Consider the following 22,902-nt stretch of genomic DNA (forward strand, 5'->3'; position numbering starts at 1 on the left):
CCCCCCGTGCATCTCTCACCCACCCCCCGTGCATCTCTCACCCACCCCCCGTGCATCTCTCACCCACCCCCCGTGCATCTCTCACCCACCCCCCGTGCATCTCTCACCCACCCCCCGTGCATCTCTCACCCACCCCCCGTGCATCTCTCACCCACCCCCCGTGCATCTCTCACCCACCCCCCGTGCATCTCTCACCCACCCCCCGTGCATCTCTCACCCACCCCCCGTGCATCTCTCACCCACCCCCCCGTGCATCTCTCACCCACCCCCCCGTGCATCTCTCACCCACCCCCCCGTGCATCTCTCACCCACCCCCCCGTGCATCTCTCACCCTCCACCCCCCGTGCATCTCTCACCCTCCACCCCCCGTGCATCTCTCCCCTCCACCCCCCGTGCATCTCTCCCCTCCACCCCCCGTGCATCTCTCCCCTCCACCCCCCGTGCATCTCTCCCCTCCACCCCCCGTGCATCTCTCCCCTCCACCCCCCCGTGCATCTCTCCCCTCCACCCCCCCGTGCATCTCTCCCCTCCACCCCCCCGTGCATCTCTCCCCTCCACCCCCCCGTGCATCTCTCCCCTCCACCCCCCCGTGCATCTCTCCCCTCCACCCCCCCGTGCATCTCTCCCCTCCACCCCCCCGTGCATCTCTCATCTCTCCCCTCCCCCCCATGTGCATCTCTCATCTCTCCCCTCCCCCCCATGTGCATCTCCCATTCCCCCCACTCCTAGTTAATTGTATTTAAAAAAAAAATAAAACTTGTTATACTTACCCCCATGCGATCCCTGCAGAATCCTGGCGCTCGTCCAAATCGCTGACACCAGGTTCTCCTGCCTTCCGGTCATGTGACGGCGCCGTCACATGACCGGAAGTCAGAGGAATTATGAGATGTCCTGGACCCGGCGCTTTGCATGGGGCCGGGGGCCCCATGAGGAGAGAGACGCACAAGAGGGGGGCTCCGAGGGGGCTCCTACCGGCCGGGCCCCATACTGGAGTCAAGGCAGTCATGCCCTGATGGCGGCCCTGCTGGAGGCTGGAGGGGCCCCCTCTCCCTCGGGGCCCCCGTTCAATGAACCGGCTGCACGGGCGGTAGTTCCGCCCCTGGATACCCCGTATGTGATGGAAAACTACTGATTGGGTGCACGGCAAGGCTCAGAAGGGAAGGAGCACCATTTGACTTTTGGAGCGCAAAATTGGCTGGATAGATAGCGGACGCCATGTTGCAAGTGCCGAGCCCCTGATATTCTTAAACAGTGGAAGCTCCCCAGAAGTGACCCCATTTTGGAAGCTACACCCCCTCAAGGAATTTATCTAAATGTGTGGTGAGCACCTTGAACCCACCGGCACTTCACAGAATTTTTATAACTGTGAAGATGAAAAATTTTGATTTTTTTTTTTTTTTTTTTTTTTGTTTTGTTTTGTTTTTTGTTTTTTTTTCCTTTTCCCCATACAAATATTGCTTTAGCTCCAAATTGTTAGTAGGGGAAAACTTACTCCAAAATTTGTTGTGCAATTTCTTCTGAGGTCAGGAATACCCCATTTGTGGTTCAAAACTACTGTTTAGGCATACTTATTAAACCTACAAAGTCATGGAAGTAAAAAAGCCAACATAATAGTAAACTCGCATAAATCTTTATTAACAGAATTATTAAAAACAGAAGTTAAAAATAGGGAAAATAGTAGAAAAGATTCATAAATCAGTCATAAAATTGGCCACTAGAGGGAACTCATGCTCCATAATATAACCTTAGATTCTTATTTGCAGCCAGTGCAACAGAAAAACAAGAGTCTGGATAAATGGAGATGTGTATCTACAGCTCTGGCAAAAATTAAGAGACCCCTGCCGTTCTCTAAAAATCCCCATCTCTACATGTCTGACAGCCATTCCATTCCAGTGTCTGTTGAATTCCAACCAAAGTCCACCTCATTCTACTTAATGTGCTTCTGATTAGGTGATCACCTGAACCAAATCTTATGTAACAAGGGAAAGTATAAAAAACACTGCTGTGGTCTTCACAATCCTCTTGCAATAGGACAAGCTGGATGGCAAAACAAGTGCTAGGAATAGCCCAAAAGTAATTTGAATGAAAAAATAACTTAACCATGCCAAAGGAGATGAAAAGAAAAGTCTTGAGAAAGAAGGGCTCAATTCTGGCTTTATTAGCAGAAGGATACAGTGAGCGTCATGTTACCTCCATCCTTAAAATTTCGAAGAATGCAGTCCATTGCAACAAGGTCAAGCAGCAGACATTGAGGACAGCAAAGCTACAGACCGACAGAGAGCGAAAGGGACCGGAATGACAGTCATCTTATTCGAATGTCACTCCGCAACCGGAGGGTGACATCAAGTGATCTACAAAAGGAATGGCAAATGGCAGCTGGGGTGAAGTGCATGGCAAGAAGAGTTCGTAACAGGCTCCTAGAGGAGCAAAGGAGAGCCAGGCTGAAGTTTGTCAAAGGCCATAAGGATTGGACCATAGAGGACTGGAGTAAGGTAATCTACTCTACTCTAAGTCTAATTTTTAGCTTTGACCAACACCTGGTCATCTAATGGTTAGACGGAGACCTGGAGGGGCATCCACTCTGAAATTTGGTGGAGGATCGGTGATGATCTGGGGATGCTTCAGCATGGCTTGAATTGGGCAGGTTAATCTTTCCGAAGGACGTACAGTACAGACCAAAAGTTTGGACACACCTCATTTAAAGATTTTTCTGTATTTTCATGACTTTGAAAATTGTACATTCACACTGAAGGCATCAAAACTATGAATTAACACATGTAGAATTATATACTTAACAAAAAAGTGTGAAACAACTGAAAATATGTCTTGTATTCTAGGTTCTTCAAAGTAGCCACCTTTTGCTTTGATGACTGCTTTGCATACTCTTGGCATTCTCTTGATGAGCTTCAAGAGGTAGTCACCCGAAATGGTCTTCCAACAATCTTGAAGGAGTTCCCAGAGATGCTTAGCACTTGTTGGCCCTTTTGCCTTCACTCTGCGGTCCAGCTCACTCCAAACCATCTTGATTGGGTTCAGGTCTGGTGACTGTGGAGGCCAGGTCACCTGGCGTAGCACCCCATCACTCTCCTTCTTGGTCAAATAGCCTTTACACAGACTGGAGGTGTGTTTGGGGTCATTGTCCTGTTGAAAAATAAATGATGGTCCAACTAAACGCAAACCGGATGTAATAGTATGCCACTGCAAGATGCTGTGGTAGCCATGCTGGTTCAGTATGCCTTCAATTTTAAATAAATCCCCAACAGTGTCACCAGCAAAGCACCATCACACCACCTCCTCCATGCTTCACGGTGGGAACCAGGCATGTAGAGTCCATCCGTTCACCTTTTCTGCGTCGCACAAAGACACGGTGGTTGGAAGTAAATATCTCAAATTTGTACTCATCAGACCAAAGCACAGATTTCCACTGGTCTAATGTCCATTCCTTGTGTTCTTTAGTCCAAACAAGTCTCTTCTGCTTGTTGCCTGTCCTTAGCAGTGGTTTCCTAGCAGCTATTTTACCATGAAGGCCTGCTGCACAAAGTCTCCTCTTAACAGTTGTTGAAGAGATGTGTCTGCTGCTAGAACTCTGTGTGGCATTGATCTGGTCTCTAATCTAAGCTGCTGTTAACCTGCGATATCTGAGGCTGGTGACTCTGATAAACTTATCCTCAGAAGCAGAGGTGACTCTTGGTCTTCCTTTCCTGGAGTGGTCCTCATTTGAGACAGTTTCTTTGTAGCGCTTAATGGTTTTTGCAACTGCACTTGGGGACACTTTCAAAATTTTCCCAATTTTTCGCACTGACTGACCTTCATATCTTAAAGTAATGATGGCCACTCGTTTTTCTTTACTTAGCTGCTTTTTTCTTGCCATAATACGAATTCTAACAGTCTATTCAGTAGGACTATCAGCTGTGTATCCACCTGACTTCTGCACAACACAACTGATGGTCCCAACCCCGTTTATAAGGCAAGAAATCCCACTTATTAAACCTGACAGGGCACACCTGTGAAGTGAAAACCATTTCCTTTGACTACCTCTTGAAGCTCATCAAGAGAATGCCAAGAGTGCAAAGCAGTCATCAAAGCAAAAGGTGGCTACTTTGAAGAACCTAGAATATAAGACATATTTTCAGTTGTTTCACACTTTTTTGTTAAGTATATAATTCCACATGTGTTAATTCATAGTTTTGATGCCTTCAGTGTGAATGTACAATTTTCATAGTCATGGAAATACAGAAAAATCTTAAAATGAGAAGGTGTGTCCAAACTTTTGGTCTGTACTGTATGAATCAAGCCACATACAAGGTTATCCTTGAAAAACACTTGCTTCCTTCTGCTCAGGCAATGTTCCCCAACTCTGAGGACTGGTTTTCCAGCAAGACAATACCCCATGCCACACAGCTAGGTCAATCAATGTGTGGATGAAGGAGCACCACATCAAGACCCTGACATGGCCAGCCCAATCTCCAGACCTGAACCCCATTGAAAACCTCTGGAATGTAATCAAGAGGAAGATGGATAGTCACAAGCCATCAAACAAAGAGCAGCTTAAATTTTTGTGCCAGGAGTGGCATAAGTTAACCCAAAAGCAGTGTGAAAGACTGGTGGAAAGCATGCCAAGACGCATGAAAGCTGTGATTACAAATCATGGTTATTCCACCAAATATTGATTTCTGAACTCTTCCTGAGATAAAACATGAGTATTGTTGTTTCTAAATGAATAAGAACTTGTTTTCTTTTCATTATTTGAGGTCTGAAAGCACGGTTTCTTTTTTATTATTTTGATGATTTCTCATTTGCTGCAAATAAATACGAAATTTTTAGCTTTGAATTTCGGAGACATGTTGTCAGTAGTTTATAGAGTAAAACAACAATGTACATTTTACTCCAAAATACAGCTATAAAGAGAGAAATCTGAGAAAATTAAAATTTTGCAGTGGTCTCTTAATTTTTGCCAGAGCTGTAGATCAGTACAAAAAATTCAGATATATTCCAATGTGAGAAGACACCATAAATCAAGTAATTAATTTATCACTATTAGAACATAGAAAAATAAGGTGTCTACTATAAATGCAAAATGCTTATGCCCACATAACATCTACATAGGGAAAATAGATATAAAATGTGCAAAGTGCTTACAGTTTTAAATCCCTTACAAAGATGCAAGAAAGAGGTAGATAGAATACAGTACTTTAAGGAAAGTGGAAAGTATGACCTGATTTGGATGAAATAGTGACCCCTGGGTCATCCATAAAACAGCAATAACAATAAGAGTCCATTTTAATCCCCTTTGTGTGACTGTGCTGTGGGTTTTAGTTCATTGCAAAGCCAAAGATAGCCTTAGGCTGCGTGCACACGATGCGTTTTTCATGCGTTTTCGCTGCGGAATTTCCACAGCGGAAACGCATGGTAATCCGCACCCCATGGTCCCCAATGGCATTCCGCAATGTCAATGCCCATGCTGCGGATTTTTCCGCAACGTTTCTGCAGCGCAAATAAATCCACAGCATGTTCATTAATTTTGCAGAAGCGCAGCGGAAGCGCCGCCATTGACTTGCATTGAGACGCATAGAATCCGTGTCTGTACATTTGAACACGTGGATATTATGCAATTCAATGTACGGATGGTACCCAGGTCTGGAGGAGAGGAGACTCTCATCCAGACCTGGGTACCATTATACCTGTAAAAAAAGAATAAAATAACAAAGTTTATACTCGCCTGTCCGGCGGCTTCTCTCTGAATGCCGGCATCGCTTGAGGACCTGCGGTGACGTCAGTCATGTGACCGCAGGCCCTTCACCGCTGTGTCTCGCGATATGCCGGCAGCCGGGAACCAGAGAGGAAGGAGCGCGACAGCCACGCCGGGACATCGGGGGTGAGTATAGCTTTATTTGTTTTAATTTTTACGGTCACACTGTATAAATCCATGCTGTTTGCATGGATTTATACAGTGTGACCTAGTTGTCAATCACTTTCCAAGTGATGCTAAAATCGCCTGGAAAGCGCTTGTCAATCTGCATGCGGAAACGCATGTGAATCCGCATGTGGATCCGCATGTATTCTGCAGGAAAAACGCATGTACAATCTGCATGCGTTTTTTCTGCCAGGGAGATACAGAAATGCTGCAGAAATTTTCTGCTTCATTTCTGCATCGTGGGCACATAGCCTTACAAACCAAAATTGAATGCCAGTCCTTCACTAATCAACATTTTTTATAAAATGTAACATAAACTTGCAGTGCAGGTAACAGTATTTCTCAAACCCTCACAGTGGATAGTCATCTGAGACAATTTGGTACTTTCTCCAACATAGTCATGCTGTTTGTATTACACTTTAATGTTAGGACTAGTACAAGTAGAATTGATATACTGTAGGTAAAAGCTTTGACCCAGGATGAAGATAATGGAATTACACACAGTGGTATACAGTACATGCTGAGGTTTGCCTTGTACGTAGAGAAGAAAAGGACAATTTCTAACTAAGTGCATTTGTCCTTTCACTGCCAGATTACATATTCTGACCGTTATAAATGAAAGCAGGTTGCATGTGTTTATCATCTTGGCATTGAGGGCTGTAAATGCCACCTAAAATGTTATGCTGTTTGCTTTAATCATTATGCATCCTGTTGTGTTGTCTTTTAGGAGTTCATAGCTGTGAGTCAGCTCAGGGGAAGCACACAGGGGAAGATCCTTTGCTTTTATGGACCACCAGGAGTAGGAAAAACGAGTATTGCTCGCTCGATTGCCCGTGCATTGAACAGGGAGTATTTCCGCTTCAGTGTAGGTGGGATGACCGACGTGGCTGAAATTAAAGGCCACAGGTGAGTTGTTGGGTTTTTCACCGTAATTTGTTTTTGTAACATTATCAGTTTAATGCAGAATTTGATAACCAGCACTTGTTTCCAGTACTACAGCTTAACCATTTCGCACCAGAACCTGTTTTTGCCTTCGTGACCAGGCCAATTTTTTCAATTCTGACCACTGTCACTTTATGAAGTAATTACTCAGGAACTCTTAAACGGATTCCCCTGATTCTGAGATTGTTTTTTCGTGACATATTGTACTTCATGATTGTGGTAAAATTTCTTCTATATCACTTGCGTTTATTTGTGAAAAAATTGGAAATTTGGCAAATTTTGCAATTTTCAAACTTTGAATTTTCATGCCCTTAAATCAGAGAGATATTTCACAAAAAATAGTTAATAAATAATATTTCCCACATGTCTACTTTACATCAGCACAATTTTGGAACCAAAATTTTTTTTTGTTAGGGAGCTATAAGGGTTAAAAGTTGACCAGCGATTTCTCATTTTTCCAACAAAATTTACAAAAACATTTTTTTAGGGACCACATCACATTTGAAGTCACTTTGAGGGGTCTTTATGACCGAAAATACCCAAAAGTGACACCATTCTAAAAACTGCACCCCTCAAGGTGCTCAAAACCACATTCAAGAACTTTATTAACCCTTCAGGTGCTTCACAGGAATTTTTGGAATGTGGAAGAAAAAAATGAACATTTAACTTTTTTCACAAAAATGTTACTTTAGACCCAATTTTTTTTTATTTTCGTAGGGCTAACAGGAAAAAGTGGACCCCAAATTTTTTTGTGCAATTTCTCTTGAGCGCGCTGATACCCCATATGTGAGGGAAAACCACTGTTTGGGCGCACGGCAGGGTTTGGAAGGGAAGGAGTGCCATTAAAATTTGTTTGAATAATTAGCAGACGCCATGTTGCGTTTGGAGAGCTCCTGATGTGCCTACACAGTGGAAACCCCCCACAAGTGACACCATTTTGGAAACTAGACCCCTTAGGGAACTTATCTAGATGTGTGGTGAGCACCTTGAACCCCAAGGTGCTTCACAGAAGTTTATAATATTGAGCTGTAAAAATAAAATTTTCATATTTTTCCCACAAAAATGTTTTTCATCCCCTAATTTTGCATTATCATAAGGGTAACAGGAGAAATTCCACCATGAAATTTGTTGTGCAATTTCTCCTGAACACGCCGATACCCCATATGTGGAGGCAAACCACTGTTTGGGTGCACGGCAGGGTTTGAAAGGGAAGGAGCGCCATTTGACTTTTTGAATGTAAAATTTGTTTGAATAATTAGCGGACGCCATGTCGCATTTGGGAAGCCCCTGATGTGCCTAAACAGTGGAAACCCCCCACAAGTGACACCATTTTGTAAACTAGACCCCTTCGGGAACTTATCTAGATGTGTGGTGAGCACATTGGGAGACATAGTAAACAAATCAGTAGCAGATGAAGAATTGGTTTTATTTATTTTTTACGCCGTTCCTCGTGCGGTATAAGTGATGAAATTACTTTATTCTTCGGGTCGGTGCGATTACAGAGATACCAGATTTATATCGGGTTTTTATGATTGACAGCTGTCACACTAAAAGATGCTTTTTTTTGCAAAATCTAGTTTTTGCATCGCCATATTTTGAGAGCTATAATTTTTCCATATTTCGGCCGACAGAGTCAAGTGACGGCTTGTTTTTTGCGGGACGAGTTGACATTTTTATTGGTACCATTTTTGGGTACGTGACATTTTTTGATCGCTTTCTATTCCGTTTTTTGGGAGGTAAAATGAACAAAAACTAACAATTCAGGAATTGTTTTTTGAGGTTTTTTTTATGCCGTTCTGCGTGTGGTAAAAGTGATAAGGCAGCATTATTCTTCTGGTCAGTACTTTTACAGCGATACTACACTTACTGTATATTTTTTTATGTTTTGGCGCTTTTACACAATAAAACAATTTTATAGAAAAAATATTTTTTTTGCATCGCTTTATTCTGAGCGCTATAACTTTTTTATTTTTCGGCTGATGGAGCTGTATGGCGGCTGAGCCTAGCAAGACACCATATATGGCAGATCTGGAGGCGGTCATGTGACCTCCAGCTGCCATAACGCCAGGTCCTGGAAGGTATCAGGGGTCGTCGGAGAGGTAAGTAGACGACCCCCTCTCCTCTCACTATCTTCTATATGCCGCGATCACTATAGATCGTGGCATATAGAAGATAGCAAAGGGTTAACATCACTGGGACCTGATCCAATCAGGTCCCGATGATGTTCCCGGTCAGAGCTATCGCTCTGCACCGCACCCGCAGCGCTTGCAGGACCCTGGGGGTCCTGAGCGCTGCGGGACCACCCACCGTTTTTAAACGTCGGCGCTGCACAGAGCCCAGGCAGCGCCGACGTTTATCTACAGTGGGCGGTCGGGAAGCGGTTAAAATTTATTTACAAAGTAACAAGTTAGTCCCTATGCATACAACACACGTTAAACTCCGGCCCGTTGGCCAAATCTGGCCCGCATTGTGGTTTTGTTTGGCCTTCAACACCAGAACCACCACCCCTATGTGGGGCAATTATTCTATATGGAGGCCTATGTGGGGCCTGTTATTCTGCATGGAGGTCTATGTGAGGCCCATTATTCTGTATGGAGGACTTTGTGGGGCCCATTATACCGTATACTGTTTGGCCCGTGACTTTATCCAAATTTTTTTTATTTTGACCCTTTGTTTATTTCAGTTTGACATCCCTGGCATACAATAACTTGCTTGGAGATGGATTGCTGGGTGTCTGACTGCTTGGTGTCTAACTGCTGGGATCTCAAGGGTCCTGAGATCGGGGCTTTGGAGTCCAAAGATTGGGGTCTATAGCCTTATCTTGAATGCACTGGAGGTGCACATGCTTGACTTTCCCTCCATTCATTGTTTGAGACTACTGGAGAAAACAGAATGCTGTACGCAGCTCAACCAGCAGTCCCATAGACAATGAGTGGAGTCTAGGCCAGCCACGTGCACCTCCACTACATTCTGGATGGGGTTGCAGAGTCCCCATATATTGCAATCGTAATTTATCCCTTAAAGGGAACCTGCCACGTCCTAGCTGCCCTCTAGACTGCCCCCATAGCGTTGTTAGTGATGCAATGTGCATCACTAGCAAGCTGTTTTCATGAAAATTGGAGCAGCTATGATGATTTTATAACGTTTAATATACTTAGATCCTACCTGCCTTTTCAGTCATAGGGGCGTGCTTGTCATATTCAGTCATGGGCGGGCGCAGCATTCATTCACTGCTGGCGCCGCCCATGTATTTGAAACCTGCTCCCGGCAAGCGCTGACATTGTGGGGCGCAGGCGCACTTGTACATGTCCGGCCGCCTGTAACGTAAGGCTGTGTGATTACCAGCTTCAATGCGCATGCACTATGACTCACCATGTTCCCCGCGCATGCGCAGTGAAATCGGTTATCACACAGCCTCACTGCGCATGCGCGGGGAATAGAGCGTCATAGCGCATGCGCAGTGCAGCTGCGAACTACACAGCTTCACTGAGCATGCGCTATGACGCGCTATGTTCCCAGCGCATGCACATTGAAGCTGGTAATCACACAGCCTCACTGCGCAGGCAGCTGGACTTGTACAAGTGCTCCTGCGCCCCACAATATCAGCGCTTGCCGGGAGCAGGTTTCAAATACATGGGCGGCGCCAGCAGTGAATGAATGCTGCGCCCGCCCATGACTGAATATGACAAGCACACCCCTATGGCTGAAAACGCAGGTAGGATCTAAGTATATTAAACGTTATAAAATTATCATAGCTGCTCCAATTTTCATGAAAACAGCTTGCTAGTGATGCACATTGCATCACTAACAACGCTATGGGGGCAGTCTAGAGGGCAGCTAGGACGTGACAGGTTCCCTTTAATCTATGAATTTGCGGATGGCTGGCTTTTTGGGGAATAACCCTTTAATCACTACTTCTGCCATCAACAAAAAAAAAAACTCATCAGTGTTGTTTACAACTCCTTATATTATGGTATTTTCAGCAATCAAAGATGGGTGGTGGTTGTTTTTTTTAACCCTTTCTCAACCCTGAGATTTTCCGTTTTTGCATTTTCGTTTTTTGCTCCTTGTTCCCAGAACCATAGCGTTTTTTATTTTTTGGTCAATATGGCCATGTGAGGGCTTATTTTTTGCGGGACGAGTTGTACTTTTGAACGACATTACTGGTTTTACCATATCGTGTACGGGAAAACGGGAAAAAAATTCCAAGTCCGGTGAAATTGCAAAAAAAGTGCAATACCACAGATGTTTTTTTTTTTTTTTCTTTTTTTTTTTTTTACCACGTTCACTGAATGCTAAAACTGACCTGCCATTATTATTCTCCAGGTCATTACAAGTTCGTAGACACCAAACATGTATAGGTTCTTTTTTAGTTAAGTGGTGAAAAAAAATTCCAAAGTTTGCTAAAAAAAAAAAATAAAAAAAAAATATGGCTCCACTTTCCATGACCTATGGCGTCTCCATTTTTCGGGATCTGAGGCCAGTTGAGGGCTTATTTTTTTCGCGCTGAGCTGAAGTTTTTATTGATACCATTTTGGGGTAGATCCGATATTTTGATCGCCCGTTATTGCATTTTATTGCAATGTTGCGGCGACCAAAAAAACTTAATTCTGGCGTTTAGAATTTTTTTCTCGTTACGCCATTTACTGATCGGATTCATTCTTTTTTTATATTGATAGATCAGGCGATTCTGATACCAAATATGTGTATGTGTTTTTTTTTATTTTCAATGGGGCGAAAGGGGGGTGAATTTAAGCTTTTATATATATTTTTTTTAAAACCATTTTTTTTTACACTTTTTGCTTGCTTCTATGGTCTTTAGAAGCAGCACTTGTCTGATCGCCTCTGCTACATACAGATGATCAGCAGATCACATCTATGTAGTAGAAATGCTCCTGTTCTATGAGCGCCGACCACTAGGTGGCGCTCATAGCGATCAGCTCATGACAACCACTGGAGTCTGCTGCAGACCCAGGGTTGTCATGACCACCCATCAGTGACCCGCGATCACGTGACGGGGTCACCGATGGGCGGGGTAAGTGATTCACTTCCGGCGCGGCGCTGTTAAATGCTGCTGTCAGAGATTGACAGCGGCATTTAACATGTTAGCGGCGGGCGGATTGCGATTCCACCCGCGGCTGTTGCGGGCACATGTCAGCTGTAATGATCAGCTGACATGTGCCCGGTTCAGTATGTGCTCAGCGCCGGAGCCTGCTTTGAACCGGGGGTTAAAGCCTGGTGCATACTAATACGTCCCAGGCTGTAAAGGGGTTAAGCAAAATTTTGCTATTCTAAAATTAGAGAAATGAAGGGAATTCCTAACAAGGCATCTGGCTCAACACTTAGCCGTCAGTAATAAGACAAACATGGTTACATACAGGTGCATCTCACTAAATTAGAATATCATGAAAAAGTTATTTCAGTTCTTCAATACAAAAAGTGAAACTCATATATAGGGTCATTACAATCAGAGTGATCTATTTGAAGTGTTTATTTCTGTTAATGTTGATGATTATGGCTTACAGCCAATGAAAACACAAATGTCTTTATCTCAGTAAATTAGAATACTTTATAACAGCTTGAAAAATGTTTTTAGTAAATGCACTCAATACTTGGTCGGGGCTCCTTTTGCATCAATTACTGCATCAATGCGGCGTGGCATGGAGGCGATCAGCCTGTGGCACTGCTGAGGTGTTATGGAAGCCCAGGTTGCTTTGATAGCAGCCTTCAGCTCGTCTACATTGTTGGGTCTGGTGTCTCATCTTCCTCTTGACAATACCCCATAGATTCTCTATGGGGATAAGGTCAGGTGAGTTTGCTGGCCAATCAAGCACAGTGATAATGTTGTTTTTAAACCAGGTATTGGTACTTTTGGCAGTGTGGACAGGTGTCAAGTGCTGCTGGAGAATGAAATTTCCATCTCCAAAAAGCTTGTCGGCAGAGGGAAGCATGAAGTGCTCTAAAATTTCCTGGTAGACGGCTGCGCTGACTTTGGTCTTGATAACACAGTGGACCTACACCAGCAGATGACATGGCTCCCCAAACCATCACTGATTGTGGAAACTTCACACTAGACCTCAAGCAGCTTGGATTGTGGTCTCTCCACTCTTCCTCCAGACTCTGGGACCTTGATTTCCAAATGAAAATTGGAACGCTAGGACCTTGTGGAGTGTGTCAATGACTGCCTTCTGGACATCTGTCAAGTCAGCAGTCTTCCCCATGATTGTGGAGCCTACTGAAACAGACTAAGGGACCTTTTTTAATGCGTAGTAAGCCTTTGCAGGTGTTTTTTCTTAATTATTCTAATTTTCTGAGATAATGACTTTTGTGTTTCCATTGGCTGTAAGCCATAATCATCAACATTAACAGAAATAAACACGTGAAATAGATCACTCTGTCTGTAATGACTCTTTATAATGAGTTTCACTTTTTGTATTGAAGAAATGAATTAAATTAAATTCTTGATGATATTCTAACTTAGTGAGAAGCACCTGTATATGGTTAGATATAAAAAAAAATTAAAATTTTGGTCATAAAATATATAAGATGTGCAAAAATGATTCCCCCAATGTCAGTAGAAAAAGAGGAATATGAATGTAACACAAAAATTAAGCAAGCCCCATGTATTGCGATAAAAGTGGCAAAATTATTTGAATATCTGAACGAAAACATTTTTTTAGAGACAGGTAGGAAAGAAAATGGTCAGGTAATGAACTGGTTAATATGTGATTATTGGATTGTTTGCACTTGTACTTTTTTACACACTGATCATTATGGTTATGTGTTTTGTATAATCATCAATTTTATAGTGCCTTAGATAATGTTTTTAGTTAACATTAAAGGACCTTTCACCAAATTTTTCTTGTCAAACTGGACACATGATTTAATAGTGGCTACAGAGCAGAAAAATAAGTTTTTTTATTTTCACCTCTTAGTTGCTAATATATTTTCAAAGTATTTGGTAGCTAATGAGTTAATTTTCATTAAATCCAAGTGGGCGTTATCAGATAGCTTTCACTGGGGCATGAACTTCTTCTACCAGTATGTTTAGCCAATATAGGAAGAAATAAACGTGGTTTCATGAGCGCTGACCATCGCTATGACATCAGGAATCGTGTGACTAATCAGACTTTCTAGGCATTTTCTATTTGAACATAAGGCTATGTGCCCACGATGCAGAAATGAAGCAGAAAATTTCTGCAGCATTCCTGCATCTCCCTGGCAGAAAAAAGCGCATGCAGATTGTACATGCGGATTCACATGCGTTTCCGCATGCAGATTGACAAGCGCTTTCCAGGCGATAGCATCACTTGGAAAGTGCTTGACAACTAGGTCACACTGTATAAATCCATGCAAACAGCATGGATTTATACAGTGTGACCGTAAAAATTAAAACAAATAAAGCTATACTCACCCCCGATGTCCCGGCGTGGCTGTCGCGCTCCTTCCTCTCTGGTTCCCGGCTGCCGGCATATCGCGAGACACAGCGGTGAAGGGCCTGCGGTCACATGACTGTGACGTCACCGCAGGTCCTCAAGCGATGCCGGCATTCAGAGAGAAGCCGCCGGACAGGTGAATATAAACTTTGTTATTTTATTCTGTTTTTACAGATACAATGGTACCCAGGTCTGGATGAGAGTCTCCTCTCCTCCAGAACTGGGCACCATCCGCACATAGAGACGCATAGAAGCCGCTTGTAAAAATGTACAGTCGCGGTTTCTGTGCGTCTCAATGCAAGTCAATGGCGGGAGTTCCACTGCGCTTCCGCAAAATTAAATGACATGCTGCGGATTTTTGTACGCAGCATAAACGCTGCGGAAAAATCCGCAGCATGTGCATAGAACATGCGGAATCCCCTTGGGGACCATGGGGTGCGGATTACCTAGCATTTCACAAGCGTTTCCGCTGTGGAAATTCCGCAGCATAAACGCTTGAAAAACGCTACGTGGGCACCCAGCCTTATAAGGACCCTAGTAACCTCGCATTAATCCTATTAAAGCAGATATCAGGATGCATTCCCAACAGATACCAGAGACTCCTCAATAGGGAATCATACTGGATTTTCAAATTGGCTACGTTGGTCCCCGAAGGACTGAATGAATGCATAGGAATCACTTGGATTTTCAATCTTTCCTTTTTTATTCCCCCCTCCCCTTCCTTCTATCCCTTTTTTCCCTTTTCTCCCAGTATATTTCATGGGCTTACTCACTAGACTTGTATATTTCCAATATATCAGATCCACATAAAAGCATATGTTTCATTACCTCAGAGTACCATTATTCACTGGCATTTTTAATGTTTTTTTACATGACTAAAATCTTATTTATGCAACTATCAGTATATTTTTTTAATTCATGTCTTTTATAATTGTAACTGTTGAAATTAAATGTGAAATCTGTACTTTTAAATATTTTAATTTCTGTAGTTTTATGTATATTATGTACAATACATAACACACTATCCACCAATCATTTTAACCTATGTAAAGATTGACCCCTATAAAAGGTCAAGACTGACATCCTATTTGTGCCTGATGAAGGAGTCAGACCGACTCCAAAACGTGCTGCCTAAATAAATACCTTGTTATTGCCGATAGTATCTCTGATCTCCCAGTGTTTGGTAGCATTCATGAAACCATGTTTTATTCTTTCTGCATTGGCGTCTTGATTCCTCTAAGGCATACTTGTCAAACTCTGGCCCATGGCCCACAGGGTGGTTACATTTGGCACGCGACACCAGAACTACCACTCCTATGTGAGGCCATTATTCTCCGTGAAGGACTATCTGGGGCCCATTATACTGTACTAGATGGTGGCCCGATTCTAACGCATCGGGTATTCTAGAATATGTATGCGGCTGACCGGGCGCAATTAGCAGAGCGGTGTTTAAATTTGGCGCCAAAAGCGCTGATTGGTCGCGGCTGGCAACCGCAACCAATCAGCAAAGCGGTGTTTAAATTTGGCGGCAATATCGGTGATTGTTTGCGGGCGGCGGCCGCGACCAATCAGCGTACCTTGTTAGTGAGGACTGGAGAGCGTGTTTAAATTTGGCGACAAAATCGCTGATTAGTCGCGACCAATCAGCAGAGCGGGGTTTAAATTTGGCCCCAATAAAGCTGATTGGTCGCGGCCGGCGACCACGACCAATCAGCGAATCTTATTAGTGAAGACCGGGGAGCGGCGCTCGCAGCAGAAGTATCCCGACCGGCGGCGCCGCACCCCGGTCCTCCCTTCACACTTGCCGTCGGGAGATCAGCGGGCCAAGCCGCTGATCTCCCGATGGTAGCCGCATGGAGGTCAATGGCGCCGCCCGTCGGGGTACTTGTGCTGCCAACAGCGGGGAGATGAGCGGCTAGCGCCGGTCATCTCCCTGCTGCATCACCGCTGACCTCCGTCCGGCAGATGAGCCGCTAACGGCCGCCATCTTTTTCTGAAATCCCGTGTCGCTGATTGACCGCGGCCAGACCAATGAGCGACGCGGGATTTCCTGGACAGACAGACAGGATAAGACGATTATATATATATATATATATAGATGGACCATGTAGGGCCCATTATACTATATACTGATTGGCCCGCAACTTTGTCCAAGTTTTTCATTTTGGCCCTCTGTGTGTTTGAGCTTGACATCCCTGCTCTAAGGCTGGGTGCCCACGTAGCGTTTTTCAAGCGTTTATGCTGCGGAATTTCCGCAGCATAAACGCTTGTGAAACGCTAGGTAATCCGCACCCCATGGTCCCCAAGGGGATTCCGCATGTTCTATGCACATGCTGCGGATTTTTCCGCAGCGTTTATGCTGCGTACAAAAATCCGCAGCATGTCATTTAATTTTGCGGAAGCGCAGTGGAACTCCCGCCATTGACTTGCATTGAGAAGCATAGAAACCGCGACTGTACATTTGTATAAGCGGCTTCTATGCGTCTCTATGTGCGGATGGTACCCAGTTCTGGAGGAGAGGAGACTCTCATCCAGACCTGGGTACCATTCTACCTGTAAAAAAAGAATAAAATAACAAATAAAGTTTATACTCACCTTTCCGAAGGCTTTTCTCTGAATGCCGGCATCGCTTGAGGACCTGCGGTGACGTCACAGTCATGTGACCGCAGGCCCTTCACCACTCTGTCTCGCGATATGCCAGCAGCCGGGAACCAGACAGGAACGAGCGCTGCAGCCACGCCGGGGCCTCGGGGGTGAGTATAGCTTTATTTGTTTTAATTTTTACGGTCACACTGTATAAATCCATGCTGTTTGCATGGATTTATATAGTGTGACCTAGTTGTCAAGCACTTTCCAAGTGATGCTATCGCCTGGAAAGCGCTTGTCAATCTGCATGCGGAAACGCATGTGGATCCGCATGTATTCTGCAGGAAAAACGCATGCACAATCTGCATGCTTTTTTTCTGCCAGGGAGATGCAGAAATTTTCTGCTTCATTTCTGCATCGTGGGCACATAGCCTAAGGATTCCGTGAATGTAGCAGCAGCCCATGGGAAATTGATTACCATTCTTACATCAGTGTTGTGCTTGCTGCACAACACTTCATGGTGGGCTCAGCAAAGCTTACCTTTCCAACTTAACAATGCTGGTGGTGCCGCACTTAAGAGCGCTCTCCTTTTTCCTTTTCAACTGTATGTTTAGCGATGTGATGTCTGTCGATGAGTAGGTCAACTTGAATGTCAGTGCAACAAACAGGAGGTCCGCTATTTGTTGGCTTTGACCTCCACTGCAATACTTGCCTTATTGCGGATAATAATTAAGAATTGTATTCTTAATCGGCCTCGATAAATCTGAGCATCTCTATTTGCAGTAATTTTTTAATTCTGTTTCATCTGGGCTTGCCTGTTTTTTTTTTTTTGTTTTTTTTCCATTTTGTTGGCGAAGTTTAGTGATTCCACATGTTTTCCCCTCACCCATGACAGCACACCTTGAGAGAGCGATCCGCCCCACCAAGGACTGGAAACCTTCTGAAATAAAAGGGCGGTACCTCTCCCTCGCTTCAGTTGGTTTCCTGTCCTTGATGGGAACCTGTCTGAAGAAAGGTGTCCTACTTACCTGGGCCTGTTCCGATGTGGAAGAGTGGGCACTTGCCTGTGCACCGGGTTCCGGGTCTCAGAAGCGCCGTCCGCGGTTCCCTGGAGCCGTGTCCGTGTGGGCGCAGGCGGTGAGGAGGGCTCCTGCTCCCCGCAGACCGCTGTGCTGTCCTCTCCCTGCCGCAGGCTCCTGGCTGGTCGCACGCCGGGAGCAGTGTCTTCCGGGTATGACGCGCCTGACATCAATGCGCGGTGCACGCTGGGAGAGGCGTGCCCGATGACGTCGGAGGGCGACACCCGGATCCAAGATGGCGGCTCCCTGTAAGTGCTTGCCGGCTGTTTTTTTTTTTTTTTTTTAAACATCGGCCGGTGGGTGTCAGGAGGGGGGAAGACACATGAACCGGAGGAGACCGGATGTGCCCTATTTAAGGTGGGGGGGTTGTTCTGGTCAAACACTGCCTATACTCTTGTGGTGTAGCAGCTATGGCAGACCAGGACAGCCAGGAGCTGCAGCAGTTGACCCCTCCACCTCATCAACGCCAGCGGAAGAAACAGTCGGACACCTCACACACGGATGGCCGCTCCAGCAACCGCAGCGGCAGCAGGAGAATTAAGGTGTTGGACGCTTCAGGGCCATCCAGAAGGAATTCATCTTATGTCCCGCCACAGCCTCCAAATCCGGTACCCTTTTGTGACTTCAGGGGTGAGTGATCTTCGGGAATGTCACTTAATAGTAATGGAAAGTTATTATGTGCTTCATTCCTTAGGAACCTAAGAAGAGTAGCGCCAAAAAGAAGCACAGGGTTTGCGCCTTATGCCAGGCCCCCCTTTCCATAGATTGGCAGAAACAGGTTTGTGCAAGCTGTATTAACCAAACCATAGCGGAGAGCACCCCGGATTTCGCTTCTAATTTGAGGTCTGTAATCCGTTCAGAGGTTCAGGATTCCCTGAAAGGCTTGCTAAAGGGGAAAAAGAGATCCCATAAAGATATCTCCTCCGACTATGATTTATCCTCCCAGTCAGAGGATCTTTGCCTCAGTGATTCGGCATCCTCCTCTTCATCAGACAGTGGTAGGCCCTGTTTCCCTATTGAGGATACTGACAAGTTGGTCAGAGCGGGCAGATCTACCATGGGGTTGAGGGAGGAAAAGACAGCCAGGTCCCTGGAAGACATTATGTTCGCAGGCCTGGAGGAAAAAAAAAAAGACGCTCCTTTCCAGTGAATCCTAAAATTCAGACCCTTATAGACTGGGAATGGAGGAAGCCGGAAAAATCAGGAGTATTGCCCTGATCCTCTAAAAGGAGGTACCCCTTCGAGGATAGTGTCTCTGGGTCCTGGGACAAAATTCCTAAAGTTGACGGGTCTGTCGCCCGATCATCCAAAAGATCGTCCCTACCCCTGGAAGATTCCAGCAGTCTAAAGGATGCTCTGGATAAGAAGGCAGATTCCTTCCTGCGTCACACCTGGGAAGCAGCAGCAGGGGGCTTAAGCCAGCGGTAGCAGGCACTTGTGTCGCTAGGTCACTTATGGTGTGGCTTCAGCAATTAGGAGACCAGCTCAAGGATAAAAAGATATCCAGAGATAAAATCCTCTCCAATCTGCCTTTGCTACAAGCAGCATCAGCTTTTTTGGCCGACTCCTCAGCGGATTCAGTTAAACTCGCTGCCAGGTCTGCAAATTTGTCTAATGTTGCCAGACGAGCCCTGTGGCTCAAGGGTTGCCCAGGAGACTTACAATCTAAGCATAAGCTTTGTTCTCTTCCTTGTGATGGTAAACTTTTGTTTGGCCAAAAACTGGACGAGCTTTTGGAGAAGGCTGGCGACAGAAAGAAAGGTTTCCCAGGGTTCACGGGGGAAACAAAAAGGTCCTATTTTCGGAGGAAGAGATTTAACCGGGGTCGCCCTCCGGGAAAAAGGAAAAGATGGGAGCCCAGATCTCAAAAGGACTCTGGTTACATGTTTGGAGGACCATCCTCCAGTACCAAAAAATCTCCCCAATGACGCGAGCCTAGAGGTCGGGGGAAGGCTTTCCCATTTTATCCCAGCTTGGGAAGCCATCACTTCAAATCCCTGGGTGTTGGATATTATAAAGAACGGCCTAAAGATACCCTTCAGTCAGGTCCCTCACCAAACCTTCATGATCACCTCCAGGAGGAAGTCCAGGGAGGAGCAGATGGCCCTAGAATCGGAAGTGTTAGACTTAGTCGACAAGCGGGTCCTTTACGAAGTTCCAGTTTCACAATGGGGACGGGGATTTTATTCCCCCCTGTTCATGATAAAAAAAACAAATTGGTCCTTAAGGACCATTATCAACCTCAAAAGTCTAAATCAGCTGATAAACAACCAGACTTTCAAGATGGAATCCGTAAACTCTGCAGTAAAACTCCTACACCACAATTGTTTCATGGCAGTTATCGACCTAAAAGATGCCTACTATCACGTCCCAATCCATCCAGACTACCGGAAGTACCTAAGGGTAGCCCTGTTCATCCAAGGGCAATTGAGACATTTCCAAATCACTGCCCTACCTTTTGGACTCTCGATAGCACCGAGAGTGTTTACAAAGGTTATAGCGGAGGTGACAGCTTTTCTCCGAATCAAAAACGTGGTGATTGTTCCCTATCTGGACGACTTTCTGATAATAGGGAAATCGGAGGACCAATGTTCCTCTCAACTTTTAGAGGTCAGGACAGCTTTACATCACCTGACGTAGTTAATAAATATTCAAAAATCAAAGCTGTCCCCCTCAAGGACTCAGATCTTTCTGGGCTTGACCATAGATTCCCAACTCCAGTCCTGGTTCCTCCCGGAAGACAAGGTTTGCAAAATAATCAGCCTGGTCTCAAGGGCCATAAGGTCTCCCGTGATGTCCTTGAGAGAAGCAATGTCCCTACTAGGCTCCATGACTTCCTGTCTCCCGGCAGTCAAATGGGCCCAGAGTCATATGAGGCTCCTTCAGTGGGAGGTCCTGTCAGCACAAAAATCCTTCAACGGATATTTAGGAAAAAGACTATCTCTTTCTTTGGAGACCGTAAACTCCCTCTCCTGGTGGACAAACAGGGAGAATCTGACCGCAGGCTTACAGTGGTTCAAACCAGTCGACCACAAAATTACAACAGATTCAAGTGGCTCCGGCTGGGGGGGTCATCTAGCAGATCTATCAGTTCAGGGGCTCTGGCTACGTCACGAAAAAGAAGCGTCATCAAACCTAAAGGAGCTTTTGGCAGTAGAGAAATCCCTGATAGGCTTCCTTCCCCTGATACAGGGTCGCCATGTCCAGATCAGGTCCGACAATCGGACGACAGTGGCGTATATAAATCACCAGGGAGGAACAAGATCTCGCTCCCTTATGGTAGTGGCAAACAGGATCCTGCATTTGGCAGAACAGCATCTCCCATCCCTCAGTGCTCTTTTCATCCGGGGGGTAGAAAATTCAAGGGCAGATTTCCACAGTCGCCACACTTTAAGACAAGGAGAGTGGGCTCTAAACCTGATAGTCTTCCAACAGATTATCCAGCTATGGGGGTCACCGGACAGACATTTGTTCGCCACCAGGGCGAACAGGAAGGTGGAGAGATTCTGTTCACTAAATCCAACAGAGAATCCCTATGCTGTAGACGCTCTCCAGATACCCTGGAAGTACGGGAAGGCCTACGCGTTTCCACCGATAGTGATGATCCCGGCAGTTGTGAGGAAAATTCGGGAGGAGGGGGCGAGGATAATTCTGATAGCCCCCTTTTGACCAAAAAAACCTGGTTCTCCCTGCTTCGCCTAATGTCGGTCTCTGATCCCTGGGTCCTGCCGGACAGGCTGGACCTTCTCATCCAGGGGCCGATATTCCATGCACAAGCCAAAGGTTTCCATATGGCGGCTTGGAATTTGAGAGGTTGTTACTGAGCAATAAAGGGGTTTTCACCAGGCCTAGTTTCTACCCTGTTGGGTAGTAGGAAGCCCAGAACAACTAAGATTTATTCCAGGGTCTGGGGAAAAATTCCTGGATTTTATAGACTCCCCATTGTCGGATAAACCTCCAGTTAAAGAAGTCCTAGAATTTTTACAAAAGGGACGTGACCTGGGGTTGGCTACGGGAACACTTAAAGTTCAGGTGTCCGCCCTAGGGGCGCTCTATAATTGTAACCTGGCAGGGAACAGATGGGTCTCTAGATTCATTAAATCCTGTTCCAGAGCTAAGCCAGTTCGGGCTCTCAGAGTTCCTCCCTGAGACCTGAATTTGGTTTTAAACGCACTCTCTGGCGACCCATTTGAACCCCTGCAGGTTATCTCTCCAAAGATCCTCACCCTCAAAACCATTCTCTTAGTGGCCGTAACGTCGACCCGTAGGGTGTGTGACCTGCAGGCCCTTTCTGTTGATCCCCCATACACCCAAATTCATGAGGACCAGGTCGTCCTGCGTACAGATCCGGCGTACCTTCCGAAAGTAGTATCCAGATCCCACTGTAATCAGGAGATTGTACTTCCCTCTTTCTGCAGTAACCCTAAAAACCCCGAGAGGTTAGGTTCCACAATCTAGATGTTAGAAGGGCATTACTACAGTACATAGACATGACTAGTCAGTGGAGGAAGGACAAGTCCTTGTTTCTGGCCCTTCAGGGGAGTAGGAAAAGTCATGGGGTATCAAAGAGAACTATTGCTAGGTGGCTTAGGGAGTCCATTTGTCTAGCTTATACATCTACAGGTGTTCCGGCACTGGACGGTATTAAAGCTCATTCCACCAGAGCAGACGTCTCGATTGACCAGATATGTAAAGCTGCTACTTGCTCTGCACCATCCACCTTCTACAAGCACTATTGGTTGGATCTATCCTACTCTGACCTTACCTTTGGGAGAAGGGTACTTCAGGCGGTGGTCCCTCCCTAGGGTGCTCATATTCTCCAAAATTCTCTCAAGGTGTGCTGTCATGGGTGAGGGGAAAACACCAAGGTTACTTACCGGTAGCCAGTTTTTCCTGAACCCATGACAGCACCCGTAGTTTTCCCCCCCCTGTCTTTCTCACGCCC

The 22,902-nt window shown here is 45.4% G+C and overlaps 1 protein-coding gene across 1 annotated transcript in view; it reads left to right on the forward strand.

The window, feature by feature from the left end:
- Positions 1-22,902, forward strand: part of LONP1 (lon peptidase 1, mitochondrial) — a 213,826-nt gene that overhangs the window by 77,924 nt on the left and 113,000 nt on the right. Inside the window, exon 10 of the mRNA XM_073653197.1 lies at positions 6,642-6,820. Coding sequence (XP_073509298.1) covers positions 6,642-6,820 — 179 coding nt within the window. The remainder of the gene's footprint in view (positions 1-6,641; positions 6,821-22,902) is intronic.

Source organism: Phyllobates terribilis, unplaced genomic scaffold (genome assembly GCF_046119375.1).
Source record: "Phyllobates terribilis strain yellow unplaced genomic scaffold, ASM4611937v1 Scaffold_1__5_contigs__length_1240528914, whole genome shotgun sequence".
Classification (NCBI taxonomy): domain Eukaryota; kingdom Metazoa; phylum Chordata; class Amphibia; order Anura; family Dendrobatidae; genus Phyllobates; species Phyllobates terribilis.